The 15,932-nt window shown below is 42.4% G+C and overlaps 1 protein-coding gene across 1 annotated transcript in view; it reads right to left on the reverse strand.

The window, feature by feature from the left end:
- cdk13 (cyclin dependent kinase 13) overlaps positions 1-11,044 on the reverse strand; it is a 15,345-nt gene extending 4,301 nt beyond the window's left edge. Inside the window, exons 1-11 of the mRNA XM_062021031.1 lie at positions 9,122-11,044; positions 7,861-8,430; positions 7,629-7,784; positions 7,408-7,547; positions 7,175-7,345; positions 6,922-7,111; positions 6,780-6,836; positions 6,608-6,709; positions 2,601-2,678; positions 2,368-2,484; positions 1-102 (exon numbers count right to left, since the gene is read on the reverse strand). The exon at positions 1-102 is cut by the window's left edge and continues 30 nt beyond it. Coding sequence (XP_061877015.1) covers positions 1-102; positions 2,368-2,484; positions 2,601-2,678; positions 6,608-6,709; positions 6,780-6,836; positions 6,922-7,111; positions 7,175-7,345; positions 7,408-7,547; positions 7,629-7,784; positions 7,861-8,430; positions 9,122-10,263 — 2,825 coding nt within the window. The 5' untranslated portion in view covers positions 10,264-11,044. The remainder of the gene's footprint in view (positions 103-2,367; positions 2,485-2,600; positions 2,679-6,607; positions 6,710-6,779; positions 6,837-6,921; positions 7,112-7,174; positions 7,346-7,407; positions 7,548-7,628; positions 7,785-7,860; positions 8,431-9,121) is intronic.
- Between the last annotated feature and the right edge of the window lie 4,888 nt (positions 11,045-15,932).

Genomic DNA, 15,932 nt, shown 5'->3' on the forward strand with positions numbered 1-15,932 from the left:
TCCTTCAGGAACTCGCTGGCCAACGCCTGCTCAGCTGCACAGCGCTTGCTGGGGTCAAGGTTCAGCATGTGGTCAAACAAATCCAACGCAGACGGAGGGATGCTGCACAATAAAAACAAAGTTCGAATCAGGAGGGATTGTTATATTTCTTCTAGCTAGTGTGAGTAGGGCTAGGCGACTCAATGATAATAAGAATCGCGATAGATACGTAATCGATAAAAAAATGTGTTCGATTTATTCTTTGGCGGAAAAAACAGAAGTTGCGAAGCAAAGTTGATTGCATGAACAAAGACACTCGCTCTCTGGTAACCGAGCAATGAAGAAAGTGATCAGTGGGAGTGACAACCAATCAGATAACAGTATCAACGATCAAGTTTTTGCCATCTTACTGTGTCACGGTTGATTCTTTGCATGGAGTGAGAAGAGAATGTAAAAATGAGTGCTGCAGAGAGCGAAGAAATTTTTGATAAAACAGGAAAAGTCACCTCAACAGTGTGGCAGTATTTTTTAAATGTTTCTCTATTTTAGAACAGACTGTAGGCAGACCAATGTGGTGTGTAAACCATGCAAATAAATGGTTGAATTGTTATACTTGTATAGCACTTTTCTACTTCTTTTTAAGGAACTCAAAGCGCTTTGACACTATTTCCACATTCACCCATTCACACACTGATGGCGGGAGCTGCCATGCAAAGCACTAACCAGGACCCATCAGGAGCAAGAGTGAAGTGTCTTGCTCAAGGACACAACGAACGTGACTAGGATGGTAGAAGGTGGGGATTGAACCAGGAACCCTCAGGTTGCTGGTACAGCCACTCTCCCAACTGCGCCACGCCGTCCCCAAGACTGGTAATACCACACCACCTTTCCGCGCTCACCCTTCAGAGCACAGCTGTAACTTCCTGGCACTAAACCTGCAGAGAATAGTTCTTCTCAGGTTTCTCTCGGTTTACATTTTCACACTATTTTGTTACACTTTATTAAGCATTTCTTATGTATTCCTTATTTTTGACATTTAATTGTTGAAAGTGTTTAATGGGATTTTAGAATTTTGTTTACGTTGATTGAGTGTTTTCCATGGTTGTGTTGACATTTCCTTTCCTTTCTACCTTGATAGCCGGGGATTATGATAAGAAAAAAGGTATAATTTTAAAGAAACATGTTTACAATTAATACATTTTTCTCCTGGTGTTATTTTCGATAGGTCATAAAAAATATCAATAATTAGCTATATTGACCTGTTGTAAAACATTAATATAGTGAAACAGTTTTCAGCCACATCGCCCAGCTCAAATGTAGTCCACCTCCCCTCTTCTAGCACGACTGGAAGAGGTGGGCCATGGCACTGCATGATTGCACACAGTAACAGACATTTGTAATACAATCAATTACTCCTCCCAAGTTCTTAATGACAATTCATACCAGAAATACCACTCCAAACAATCCAAAAAGTCAAAACCCACAGCACATTCGCTTGACTACATTCGTGTGTTCAAATTAGAGCTGTGACATTCATGAACGAAACAAGTCTTTTGAACGATTCTCAAGTGAACGGTAAGATATGATTTGTAGACTGGTAACTGGACTTAAAAATAAGTCAAGAGTGAAAGGAAACCTTGCAACATTCAGATTTACTTGTTCATTGTTGTGGTAATGTAAAGTAGTTCAAAAGGTAGACAGAACAAGTAGGGCACCATCTTGTGGAATGTTTACAATAGAAATATAGTACGTTTATCTGAATAATTCCAACGATTACAGTGATATTGGTGTACCTTTTAATTATTCTGGTTTACATTATATCTTATAACTACTACCACTGATTGTTCTCTTGAAGAAAAAAACAAGGAATTATACTAATAAGCCTGGTCTTTTGAATGGCTCTTTGAAAGGACCTACTCCTCAAGATCCGGCTCCTTTCAAAGAGTCCAAAATCTCATCTCTAATTAAAACCATTAAATTAATTAAACGTCAACTCCTCTCTTCTACAATTATAGCCACTACTTTGCACAATAGGAACAATTCAAAGGACTTGAAATAAGAATGGAAATAACCCACAAAGTCAAGAAAATAGCAGTAGTACAGCAGTAAAGTGATGCCACAAGCAAACAGGACAAAGCACAAATGTTAAAGAGGAGCTGCACATTTTTCTGGAATTGTCTGGAACAAAAGATGTTTTTTGCATTTGAATTTGTAAAAATCTGTGTGTTCTTATCTTTCATAATAATTGTGAATAGGCAAAATTTAAAAAAAAAAGTGCAGTTCCCCTTTAAGTGAGTGTAGGCCAGTGGGAGAATCACTCAGAACAGTAAAAATAATTCAGTGAGTACAGCCTTAAAAATGTTTTCTACAGAAAGTGAGTAGACTTACAAGACAAACTCTTCCCGTAGTCGTCGCCTGTACTGCTTCTTTGGTTTCATGGTGTTGAAAAAGGGAAGCTTGATGACGTCAGGCCACACAGCAGGACACGGACTACCACATATCCGACTGCAAAACACACAAAAAACTGAATTGTGAGTCAAACTTTCACATGTACACCTTTTGAAATCAAACCATAGTTCAAAAGCAAAGAATTAATCAGACCGAATGGATCATAAACACACCTGATAAGCTCCAACTGGGCGAGCTCCTGATTAGCTTGGAAGATTGGCTTCTTTGTGAACAATTCGCCAAGGATGCATCTGTGAAAGACAGCATAATTTAAACACATTTGTTTTTATAGACACAGTGGCACCTTGATTTAAAAACCCCTAACTTTCCCATTTATGAACCACAGGCCGTGTAAAAATATGGTTTGTTGAACAAACCCACAAAGTGTACGATGTTTCATCACCCACCGTGTGCTTCGCAGCGCAGCCATTTTGTACCAGACAGGACATCTGCTGTGGGCAAGCTGATCAATCTTGTGCTCTGTGCTACTTTGTGTGCTTTTAAGTGTTTTTTTACAGCATTTTTCTACTTTTGCTAGCTCAATACAAATTCAAAGAAAACAATGGACAAGCAATGTGTGGTTTAAAACATTCAGAAAGAATCCACAGCGTTGTTGACATTGCCCCATCCCCTTTTTTTGTCCAGTGCACAACAAGAAGATGGTAGAGTGGATTTTATTTTTTATTCCTAATAATTGTAGTACCGTATTTTTCGGAGTATAAGTCGCTCCGTAGTATACGTGGCACTGGCCGAAAATGCATAATAAAGAAGGAAAAAAACATATATGCGTCGCACTCGATTATAAGTCGCATTTTTGGGGAAATGTATTAGATGGTATGCGCCGCTTCCTTTCTTTCTGCTGCTCGATCGCCGTTTTCTGCTGCATATATCACTAAGTCCAGCTTGTAATCTGAAGTACCGGTATATGATTTCCTTTTCGGTGCCATGTTTGTTCAGCCCTTCTCAGTTTTTATAAGTTACCGCCAATGTAGAAATGATCCATTTTAATAGCTACGTACATAGTAGCAGTTAGCTTCCCATGACCCACAATGCACTTCTGCCATGACCCGCCCCCGCCGAATTCTTATTGGTTGACGTGTGTGTGACGATTGCTGACATTTGCTCCATCTCTTACGCGAATGAGATAAATAATATTATCCCGCGACCCCGAAGGGAATAAGCGGTAGGAAATGGATGGATGGATGATGATATTTTACGGTAATGTGTTAATAACTTCACACATAAATCGCTCCGGAGTATACATCGCACCCCCTTATAATCCGAAAAATACGGCAACTTAAAAGCTCCATTATGGAGTTTTGTGATTTTAAACTGTGAGTTCACCTCAATGCTGGTGACAATGTGAGTATGTATATGCAAGGCAGCTGCAAGTGATCTCGTTATTGTTTTGGCATTGCTATAAAATATCAAGTTGATCCATCACCTCCTTGTTATGTTTGCTATACAGTACTGTATACAGGGTTCCCAGTGAGTTGAAAACAAAAAAAACGTGGAAGGGGAGAAAAAGAGGAAGCATGCAGGAGAAGTGTGTTCGTAGTAGATAGGAGGAATTGTTTGAAAATGTAATCAATATCCGTTCATAACTTTTTGTGTTATGCTGCCAACAGACAAAAACCCTGGCAAAAACATAACCTCTTTCGTGGAGGAAATAAAGTCTGCATAATGCAAAGCACACCACCTTTGTCTCGAGCTACTTGATAAACCATCACCCAAAAAATATATTTGAAGCCAGCAAATTTGTGATGTATTTAAATTACAAAACATTTTATTGTCAGTTAACTTTTCTGAGAAACAGCATTTTCCAAACTGATAAAATACAAAATGTCCATTGCAGAGGACACTGCTTCTCAGAAAGTCAAAGATGAAAGACACTAAACTTTAACATTATTGATTCACACTTGTTGCACTGCATGTTGTTTTGTCGACTTTAAAGGCCTACTGAAACCCACTACTACCGACCACGCAGTCTGATAGTTTATATATCAATGATGAAATCTTAACATTATAACACATGCCAATACGGCCGGGTTAACTTATAAAGTGACATTTTAAATTTGCCGCTAAACTTCCGGTTCGAAACGCCTCTGAGGATGACGTATGCGCGTGACGTAGCCCGACGAACACGGGTATGCCTTCCACATTGAAGCCGGTACGAAAAAGCTCTGTTTTCATTTCATAATTCCACAGTATTCTGGACATCTGTGTTCGTGAATCTGTTTCAATCATGTTCATTGCATTATGGAGAAGGAAGCCAAGCAAGCAAAGAAGAAAGTTGTCGGTGCGAAATGGACGTATTTTTCGAACGTAGTCAGCCACAACAGTACACAGCCGGCGCTTCTTTGTTTACATTCCCGAAAGATGCAGTCAAGATGGAAGAACTCGGATAACAGAGACTCTAACCAGGAGGACTTTTGATTTGGATACACAGACGCCTGTAGAGAACTGGGACAACACAGACTCTTACCAGGATTACTTTGATTTGGATGACAAAGACGCAGACGTGCTACTGTGAGTATGCAGCTTTGGCTTTTTTTTGCGTATGTACGTAACTTTTTTAAAATATATAAGCTTTATGAACCTTGGGTTAGGTGAACGGTCTTTTGGGCTGAGTGATTGTGTGTGTTGATCATGTGTTTGAATTGTATTGGCGTGTTCTATGGAGCTAGGAGCTAGCAGAGGAGCTAGGAGCTAGCATAACACGTACCGTACCGTAAGTGCGCGTCACGTACGTAACTTTTTAAAAATATATAAGCTTTATGAACCTTGGGTTAGGTGAACGGTCTTTTGGGCTGAGTGATTGTGTGTGTTGATCGGGTGTTTGAATTGTATTGGCGTGTTCTATGGAGCTAGGAGCTAGCAGAGGAGCTAGGAGCTAGCATAACAAACACGCAGGTGTTATTATGCAGGATTAATTTGTGGCATATTAAATATAAGCCTGGTTGTGTTGTGGCTAATAGAGTATATATATGTCTTGTGTTTATTTACTGTTGTAGTCATTCCCAGCTGAATATCAGGTACCGTGAGTATGCAGCCTTGGCTGCTAAACATTCGATAACTTGACCGTATGTGCGCGTCACGTACGTAACTTTTTAAAAATATATAAGCTTTATGAACCTTGGGTTAGGTAAACGGTCTTTTGGGCTGAGTGATTGTGTGTGTTGATCAGGTGTTTGAATTGTATTGGCGTGTTCTATGGAGCTAGGAGCTAGCAGAGGAGCTAGGAGCTAGCATAACAAACACGCAGGTGTTTTTATGCAGGATTAATTTGTGGCATATTAAATATAAGCCTGGTTGTGTTGTGGCTAATAGAGTATATATATGTCTTGTGTTTATTTACTGTTGTAGTCATTCCCAGCTGAATATCAGGTCACCCCCGGCTCTCACAGCATCTTCCCTATCTGAATAGCTTCAACTCCCCACTAGTCCTTCACTTGCACTTTACTCATCCACAAATCTTTCATCCTCGCTCAAATTAATGGGGAAATTGTCGCTTTCTCGGTCCGAATCTCTCTCACTTCATGCGGCCATCATTGTAAACAATAGGGAACTTTGCGTATATGTTCAACTGACTACGTCACGCTACTTCCGGTAGGTGCAAGCCTTTTTTTTATCAGATACCAAAAGTTGCAATCTTTATCGTCGTTGTTCTATACTAAATCCTTTCAGCAAAAATATGGCAATATCGCGAAATGATCAAGTATGACACATAGAATAGATCTGCTATCCCCGTTTAAATAAAAAAAATTCATTTCAGTAGGCCTTTAAAGACACTCAACTATAAGCCTTTTTTTATATTTGCTTGAAACAGACAATGTGTTGCACTTTCAAATACCATTGTACACACTATGGCATGTTTACAGTTTATTTTTTTTAGACAATACCAAAATAATATCTTACCGTGACCTTTATAATCATGTGAATATTGTACTATGAGATCTTGATATCAACATATTTCTGATGTGAGAGCACACAACGCATGCATACATACATATATATATATATTTATGTTTCCACTGTTTCTTAAAGACAAATTTGCTACAATATACAAACTTATCTTTTTGCGAACTCTGCTCAAGAACCAATAAAGGTCATATATCGAGGTTCCACTGAATATACACGTAGACGTATAAATATGGACTTCTTTGATGGAAACTCTTACCCGCAGCTCCATACATCGATGGCCGGCGTGTAGCGCTCTTCACCCAAGAGGAGCTCAGGGGGTCGATACCACAGCGTGATGACTTTGTTGGTGTACGGTCGACTAAATCAGAGAGTGGATTTGTTAGACTACGAACCACAGGGCATGTTAGCGCTTGTTTAGGCGTACTCACCTTTCTTCAGAATTGTACAAGCGAGCGAGACCAAAGTCTGCCAGCTTTATTTGACCTCTGATTAGAAGAAGATTGAATGTTGTTAGAAAAAAGACCTTGCAATAGAGGAAAAATAAGTTTTTTTTGCTTAAAGGGTCCTGACTTGTTGTTGAGCAGGATGTTTGAGCACTTGATGTCCCTGTGCAGGAAGTTCTTCTTGTGGCAGTAGTCCAGGCCCTCAAGTAGCTGCCGCATGAAAGACTTGATGTGGCTCTCGTTGAAGTGCACCAGACCAGACTCCAGCAGGCCCATCAGATCGTGGTCCATATACTCAAACACCAGGTAGAAAGCTCCTGTGGGGAACAAGAATAAAGAAGATATTACATCAATATAATAAAACAATTACACAGGAATACCTTTATCATTTTTAAAGTCCAGAGCATCCTCCTTGTCGGTGACGATCTCCTTCATGTTTATGATGCTCTTGTGGTTGAGCTGTCGCAAGATTTTAATCTCCCTGATGGCCGTTATGGGGAAGCCCTCCTTCTCGTTGTCCAGGCGCACCTTCTTTAAAGCCACCATCTCCGCTGCAGGACAAGAAGACGTGTTCCATAAAAAAGACAGAGGAGGGACCAACAAGGTGTCTCACCTGTGTCTTTGTCTTTAGCTTTGTACACCTGGCCGTATGTGCCTTCTCCCGTGATGCCGATGATCTCAAACTTGTCCACGCAGCGTTTGCCCCAGTCAATCTCGGTTTCTTTGATCTCGCCGTATCTCGGACCGCACATTCTGGGATAGAGCAGAAAAATCATTTTGATTCAACATTTGAAAAAAAGCAGTGTGTGCAATGTGAAGCAGAGCCAGACATACTTGGGCCTTCTCCGCAGCACGAGGGCCTTTTTCTCCTCGGCTGGACTATGAGGGGAAGACGTACGGCTGGAGAGAACCGGCGGAAGTGGCAGGTCAGTGAGAAGTTGTCGGCCCTTTCGCTCTGCCTTCTTCCCTGAGACAGATGCGTCCTTCGTGCTGACACGGCAATGGAAGAGTCATGAAGTGTTTGTGTTATTGTCGGACATTTGTGCAATTTGAAACCTAAACATACCTCTCTCCCTTATTAATGTGGTCCAGAATATTCTGGGGCAATGACAGGCCTGAAATACTAGATGTTAAAGACCCAGTGACTCGTTCCTTCTCTTTGCTTGGCCCAACTGCTTTCCTCTTATCCCGATGCACAGAGTCGTCTTTCCCCTTTACATCCTTGGTCAGCGGCTCCGTGCTCCTCTTAGAAGACCTGTCAGAGGGCGACTGAGGCTGGACGGACGTGGGAGTCCGCGGTCCTTTCTCTGCTACTGCTGGTGCAGGTGGAGGTGGAGAGGGGGGTCGGCCCTTCCTGGCTGCATGGTTGGTCTTGGGGCTGGGCTGGTGAGCGGAGGACGCCACGGCCTTGGTGGGAGTGGACGCTTTGCTGTTGCTTTTGGCTTTGGCGGCCGCCTCGGCAGCCTTGGCCTTCTTCTGTTTGCTGAGCTCGGCAGCCAGGCTGCTTTTGAAGGTCAGCGTGCTGGGAGAGAGGCTGGAGGGGCGGCTGCGAGAGCGAGAGTGGCGGTGGCGGGTTCGAGAACTCGAGCGCCTGACGGATGAATAGGGGCTTCTGCTGCGAGACCGTGCAGATCGCCTGGAAGACAATTTACATTGGATTTCAAGTACTTCCAACAATTACAGAACTAAACTAATTCTGCAAAGGAGGAAGTAACAACATCATAAGAGAGGAAGAGGAACTGAGGTTATCAAGACCAGGCTTCTCCAAACTTTTCTTCAACTCAAGACACACATCAGAAATGTTGTTCTTCCCTGTGTGCCAAACTCAGTATTTTCATACATCATCATACAGCCAGGTGAAATAACTTGGAAATCCTGTGTGAATCAACCCTACTGGTTGTGGTTAAAATACTTTGCATACATGTAAGTTTTCACCATTTTTTTGCGGGAGTTAAACTGTGGGATGGCCTCATAGTTCACATTTACAATGTAACATCAACACTTCAAAAGAAAGACAGTTTCACTACAAACATGGATAGAAAGGCGCTTTGCTAAGAAATCATTGCTTGTTAACAAAATTACTTACAAAATTGTAATCACTAACCTTAGGCAAACCAATAAAAAAACGCCAATACGTTTTTAAATGGGCTGATCTTAAAAATGAATGGAGACTCATACGACAATAAATCGTGTTTACACAATAAGCATCTTTAGACAAACACATAAGAATCATGAGTCATGTTTCAATCTTAAGTGTTACTGGTATTTGTAACCAGCCTAGCTACTTGTTTGTTGAAATCTGCCCTGCAATCTTAGCCAGACCTTACCTGACATCTGGACTTGGGCTCAGGGACTTCCTGTATGGACTTCGTGATCTCCGTCGACCTCCATAAGGACTAGCACCAAACTCTCCCGGCTCGAACGGACTGCGGCGGCCATAACTCGGTGACTTGCGCCAGTTTGCCGCAGTCGTGGGAGACCGTTTCCTCTTGTTGCCAGAGTAGGAGCTGGGTGACTTGGGCACGCCGAACGCTCCGTACACCTCCACGTCTCTGCCGTAATAGGTGGATGTGGGAGAAAGTCTTTTGCTTCCGTAAGTGGGACTTCTTCTTGATATGGTCTGGTTGTAGCCTACTGGAGACTGGTAGCTGTAGGAGTTGAGGGACGTCCCATAGGGACTCTCTGCTTTGAAGCCTGGACTCCTCCTGTAGCTCCGGGGGTCTTCACGGTCTTCCCTGTAAGACTGAGGAGCTTCTCTGTACGCAGACGGCGTTTCTTTGTCCGATCTCGTTTTACCCCGCTGCTTTTTGGAATCTCGTTTATTCACAGACAGCGAGGACTGACTCGCAGACGCCCTTTTGCCGTTTTTGTTATTACTCCTCACGGCATTTCTGTGGTTTTTAGACCCGCTCGGGCTAACCAAGTTGGGAACTTTGGAGTCTCTTTCTCGAGTCTGGTGGTCCTTTTTCCGGCCTAACTCCTTGCCCGGCTTGCTCTTTTGCGACGGTCCTCTGGGGTCTTTGAGGAGAAAAACAGCCTCCCGGTTTCTCGGGTGACTTCTGTGCAGAGATCCCGGTCCGTTATATTCCCCGAAGTCACCGGGCGGGTCCACAGGGAACCCATCGACGCGGTGGTCCAGTTTGGGCGAGGGGCTCCCCGAAAAGCGCTCTGACTGGGAGCTGACGTCATCGTACTCTACCAGTGTCCGAAGTTCGGCCTCTTTGCCAAAAGTGCCATGTCGGTCATTGACAGAACCTTCGGTTGCACCCATAGGCCACAAGTTTCTCTCTTTAGCCTGCCTGCGTTTCTTCCTCCTGGAGGCGGAGGGCCGTCTCTTGTCACGGTGTCTGTCCCGCTGAGCGGCACTGGCGCCCGGCTTACTCGCATTACGTCTGCCCTGCTTGTTTGCGCTTCTCTGTGTGGAGGGACTACGGGCCCGGCCATCCCTAAGCACATCCGAATTAGGCATTTAACCCCACAATAAAGCCGTACACCTGATTAGAATGATCTTTAAACTGTACACTATCCCAACTATGTCCCTTGATGTGCAGTGGAACAGCACATTGGGCTAGTTAGCATACTGGACCCACATTCACATTTGAACGCTAGCTTACCGTTAGCATCACAAAGATAGCTCGCTAGCTTGACTGAAGCTTTGGTCAAAGTAAAGAAGCAATTCTCCCATAAAACGCACAATTCGATATTTAGTTACCAGTCCAAGATAAAACACAGGACTCCATTAGATACATAATATAGATCTGCTAGCACTTGCTAGCAAGCTAGCCCCCGGCGGCTAATGGTGCACAGCGACACATCGCATTCCAATCCGTGGGGAAAAGTTAGAAGCCTTGGGACCTCCCGGGCGTATCATCCAGCTGCCTCGCCGCGTGGAAGTTGTGCGGGAGCGTGAATCCATCCACGGGTGACGTGTTAAAAGTTCAAAACTTCTCGCCTGCCATTAAGCGCTCAGAGGCGCAACAAGGAAGTGAAGCGGCACGCGAGCCAGCCACTTAGCCGCTAGCTAGCTTCCCAACTAACACGCGGTGATTAACAGCGAGTGCTCGCTCCAATTTGTGTCTGCGTCATTGTTCCAAAAGGTTCCAAAGCGCCACCATTGACACGAACGAAGTTCCGCACGGTGTTAACTTTGTTGGCGGTGAGGAGGCTAACGGTACATCTCTCTATCGCCGAGGCCCCCCGCACACACACACACACACACACACACACACATACAAGCTTTCAAACTGCAGGCCTCGTGCGCCGGCGTCAGCCAATCACGGCGGAGTGCGTCATCTCCCTGCCCCATGACGTCATCACCGAGGGAACCCCTGGCTCTCGCAGATGGAAAGTGAACTTTTTAATTTTTATGTCAAAAAATGTAAACATTTGTTGAACCAAATATATTTGGGGGTGTGAAAACAATATAGAGTAGCACAATTGTTTTTTGGGGGGGTCATACCATTGAAATAAATGTATCTTGTAGTGTTTTTTTTTTTTTGATTGATTGAAACTTTTATTAGTAGATTGCACAGTACAGTACATATTCCGTACAATTGACCACTAAATGGTAACACCCCAATGAGTTTTTCAACTTGTTTAAGTCATACTTGCCAACCTTGAGACCTCCGATTTCGGGAGGCGGGGGCGTGGTTGGGGGCGTGGTTAAGAGGGGAGGAGTATATTTACAGCTAGAATTCACCAAGTCAAGTATTTCATCCATCCATCCATTTTCTACCGCTTATTCCCTTCCGGGTCGCGGGGGGCGCTGGAGCCTATCTCAGTTACAATCGGGCAAAAAGCGGGGTACACCCTGGACAAGTCGCCACCTCATCGCAGGGCCAACGCAGATGGACAGACAACATTCACACTCACATTCACACACTAGGGCCAATTTAGTGTTTCCAACCTATCCTCAGGTGCATGTCTTTGGAGGTGGGAGGAAGCCGGAGTACCCGGAGGGAACCCACGCAGTCACGGGGAGGACATACAAACTCCACACAGAAAGATCCCGAGCCCGGGATTGAACCCAGGACTACTCAGTACCTTCGTATTGTGAGACAGACGCACTAACCCCTCTGCTACCGTTCTTGGGGTCACGATTCGATTCAAAATCGATTTTTTTTTCAATTAATCTCGATTCAAAAACGATTTTTTTCCCGATCCTTGAGCAAGACACTTCACCCTTGCTCCTGATGGGTTTTGGTTAGCGCCTTACATGGCAGCTCCCGCTATCAGTGTGTGAATGTGTGTGTGAATGGGTGAATGTGGAAATAGTGTCTAAGCGCTTTGAGTTCCTTAAAAAAAGGTAGAAAAGCGCTATACAAGTACAACCCATTTACCATTTATATTAGGGCTGCGAATCTTTGGGTGTCCCACGTTTCGATTCAATATCGATTCTTGGGGTCACGATTCGATTATAAATCGATTTTTTTCGATTCAACGCGATTCTCGATTCAAAAACATTTTTTTCCCGATTCAAAACGATTCTCTATTCATTCAATACATAGGATTTCAGCAGGATCTACCCCAGTCTGCTGACACGCAAGCAGAGTAGTAGATTTTAGTAAAAAGCTTTTATAATTGTAAAGGACAATGTTTTATCAACTGATTGCAATAATGTAAATTTGTTTTAACTATTAAATGAACCAAAAATATGACTTATTTTATCTTTGTGAAAATATTGGACACAGTGTGTTGTCAAGCTTATGAGATGCGATGCAAGTGTAAGCCACTGTGACACTGTTGTTGTTTTTTTGTTTTTTTTATAAATGTCTAATGATAATGTCAATGAGGGATTTTTAATCACTGCTATGTTGAAATTGTAACTAATACTGATACTGTTGTTGATAATATTCATTTTTGTTTAACTACTTTTGGTTTGTTCTGTGTCGTGTTTGTGTCTCCTCTCAATTGCTCTGTTTATTGCAGTTCTGAGTGTTGCTGGGTCGGGTTTGGTTTTGGAATTGGATTGCATTGTTATGGTATTGCTGTGTATTGTTTTGTTGGATTGATTAATAAAAAATAAAAATAAAATTTAAAATATAAAAATAAATAAATAAATAGATTTTTTAAAAATGAGAATCGATTCTGAATCGCACAACGTGAGAATCGCGATTCGAATCGATTTTTTCCCACACCCCTAATATATATATATACATATATATAAGAAATACTTGACTTTCAGTGAATCCTAGCTATATATATATATATATATATATATATATATATATATATATATATATATATATATATATATATATATATATATATATATATATATATATATAAATAAAATAAATACTTTAATTTCAGTGTTCATTTATTTACACATATACACACACATAACACTCATCTACTCATTGTTGTACTTGATAGACTTGATCAAATACACAGTAATGAAAACACAGTTGTTCTACTAACTGTACTGTGCTTGCTGCTTACTAAAAAAAAACACAACACTTACCTTTCACTATCTGAGTAGCCTTTGTTCTGCCATTTGCGTACTGGCGAGCGATCTCTGAATCCAGGAACATATCCTTCACGGATTTGTTGTAGACATCCGCAAATGAGAACAGGATTTAGCTTCCAGCTATCAGCATAGCCATCTTTGTCTCGGCATAAGTTACACCCTCGGGTCTCCATTTAGTGAGGTGGCCCTTAATACTGGGCTGGGACCGGTGCTGCGTTGCCGCCGCTTTGTGCTTCGCTGACCGTTCATGACTGAGTATATCCGTTCGGCCACCGTGTTCAATGGAGAAGTCTGGGGCCGTACTTATCAAGCTTCTTAGAGTGCCATTTTACACTTAAGTCCTGAGAATTTGCGAAATTTAGTCCTACTCTCAAACTTAAGAATAAAAGCTTTTTATCAACGTTCTTAAGTCTAAGAATCACTCCTACTCTCCCGCTATTTAAGAGACCTTCAGAGGTGTCTTAAGTGGTTAGGAGTTGCCAGCAGGGGATGGCACTGAGGCGAGAGAGACGTGCGCGAACATTCAGGGAGCGGAACGATGTTCTGGATTTGTTTGATGACGAGCAGCTGATCAAACGGTATCGTTTAGACAGAGCGGGTATTATTTTTGTCACAGATTTAATACTTTTCGATTCCATGTTGATTTCTGCATGTGGCTGCAGTGGGCTAGTATATATAGAGCCACCCACACCAGTTTCAAATTAGTTGCCTAATTAATGAATTGGAAATAAAATGTTATGACAGTAGCATATGTGTGTGGCCGTGAGGTGAGTGACGTCAGTGAGTGTGTGGGCGACAGAAGAGAGGGAGCGGTAGCGTGAGTGCCGGCGGGGACTAGTTTGTTTTGTATTATTTTGTTGTTTATTGTCAAAATATACACTCCCATTGTCCACTTAAATATTTCCAAGATATTTCTTTATTCTTAGACAACGGATTCCCTTTCGTGATTGGTCATTTCTATGGACACAGAAATGACGTCACCTAAAATTCCATTTACGGCACATAGTAATGTCGTAATTCAGCTCTGAGTGTGACACTTAAGATTCAGTCCCACACTTCGCTGAAAGTGTGAGTAAGACGCTTGATAACTAACTTTTAAGTGCAGCTTTTAGCGAAGAATTTATTTACTCTTAAGTCAACTCTTAGCAGACTTCTTAGGAGTAATTCTGAGAAGCTTGATATAAGTACGGCCCCTGATCTACAAAATTTACAGGCAGCATACCCCTTCCTCTTCGAACTGTCCTGGATAAACTGAAATTCTAAGACTGGTCTGGACTACAGGCAGGCCAGTCTAGTACCCACACTCTTTTACTACGAAGCCACGCTGTTCTAACACGTGCAGACAGTGGCTTGGTATTGTCTTGCCAAAATAGGCAGGGGCGTCCATGAAAAAGACGTTGCTTGGATGGCAACATATGTTGCTCCAAAACCTGTACGCACCTTTCAGCATTAACGGTGCCTTCACAGATATGTAAGTTACCCATGCCTTGGGCACTAATACACCCCCATACCATCACATATGCTGGCTTTTGAACTTTGCGCATGTAACAGTACGAATGGTTATTTCCCTCTTTGGTCCGTTGGACACAACGTCCACAGTTTCCAAAAACAATTTGAAATGTGGACTCGTCAGACCACAGACTACTTTTCCACTTTGCATCAGTCCATCTTAGATGAGCTCGGGCCCAGCGAAGCCGGCGGCGTTTCTGGGTGTTGTTGATAAAAGGTTTTCGCCTTGCATAGGAGAGTTTTAACTTGCACTTACAGATGTAGCGACCAACTGTAGTTATTGACAGTGGGTTTCTGAAGTGTTCCTGAGCCCATATGGTGATATCCTTTACACACTGATGTCGCTTGTTGATGCAGTGCAGCTTGAGGGATCGAAGGTCACGGGCTTAGCTGCTTACGTGCAGTGATTTCTCCAGATTCTCTGAACCCTTTGATGATATTACAGACCATAGGTGGTGAAATCCCTAAATTCCTTGCAATAGCTCGTTGAGAAATGTTGTTCTTAAACTGTTGGACAATTTGCTCACGCATTTGTTCACAAAGTGGCGACCCTCGCCCCACCCTTGTTTGTGAATGACTGAGCATTTCATGGAAGCTGCTTTTATACCCAATCATGGCACCCACCTGTTCCCAATTAGCCTGTTGACCTTTGGGATGGTCCAAATAAGTGTTTGATGAGCATTCCTCAACTTTCTCAGTCTTTTTTGCCATTTGTGCCAGCTTTTCTTAAACATGTTGCAGGCATCAAATTCCCAAATTCCAAATCAGCTAATATTTGAAAAAAATAACAAAGTTTACCAGTTCGAACGTTAAGTATCTTGTCTTTGCAGTCTATTCAATTAAATATAGGTTGAAAATAATTTGCAAATCATTGTATTCTATTTTATTTATTTTGTAATACAAATTAATTAATAAATACTTCCAATGATGGTGCTTGCTTTTTTAGGGTAAGTGTACCATTAAATGTCGATTTCCTGCTTTTCCACATTCATTTTACCACCACTAAATAGCAGGTTGGAGCTTGAAATGCATGGCTGCAAATGACCACAATGTATTCTACCGGGTAGCTTGTGGATTTTGACATGCATTTCATGACTGTTCCAGGTTATTGTGACAATTCCAGACAAACACATACACAAACTGAACACCATGGGAACATG

This window comes from Entelurus aequoreus, linkage group LG15 (genome assembly GCF_033978785.1).
Source record: "Entelurus aequoreus isolate RoL-2023_Sb linkage group LG15, RoL_Eaeq_v1.1, whole genome shotgun sequence".
Lineage (NCBI taxonomy): Eukaryota > Metazoa > Chordata > Actinopteri > Syngnathiformes > Syngnathidae > Entelurus > Entelurus aequoreus.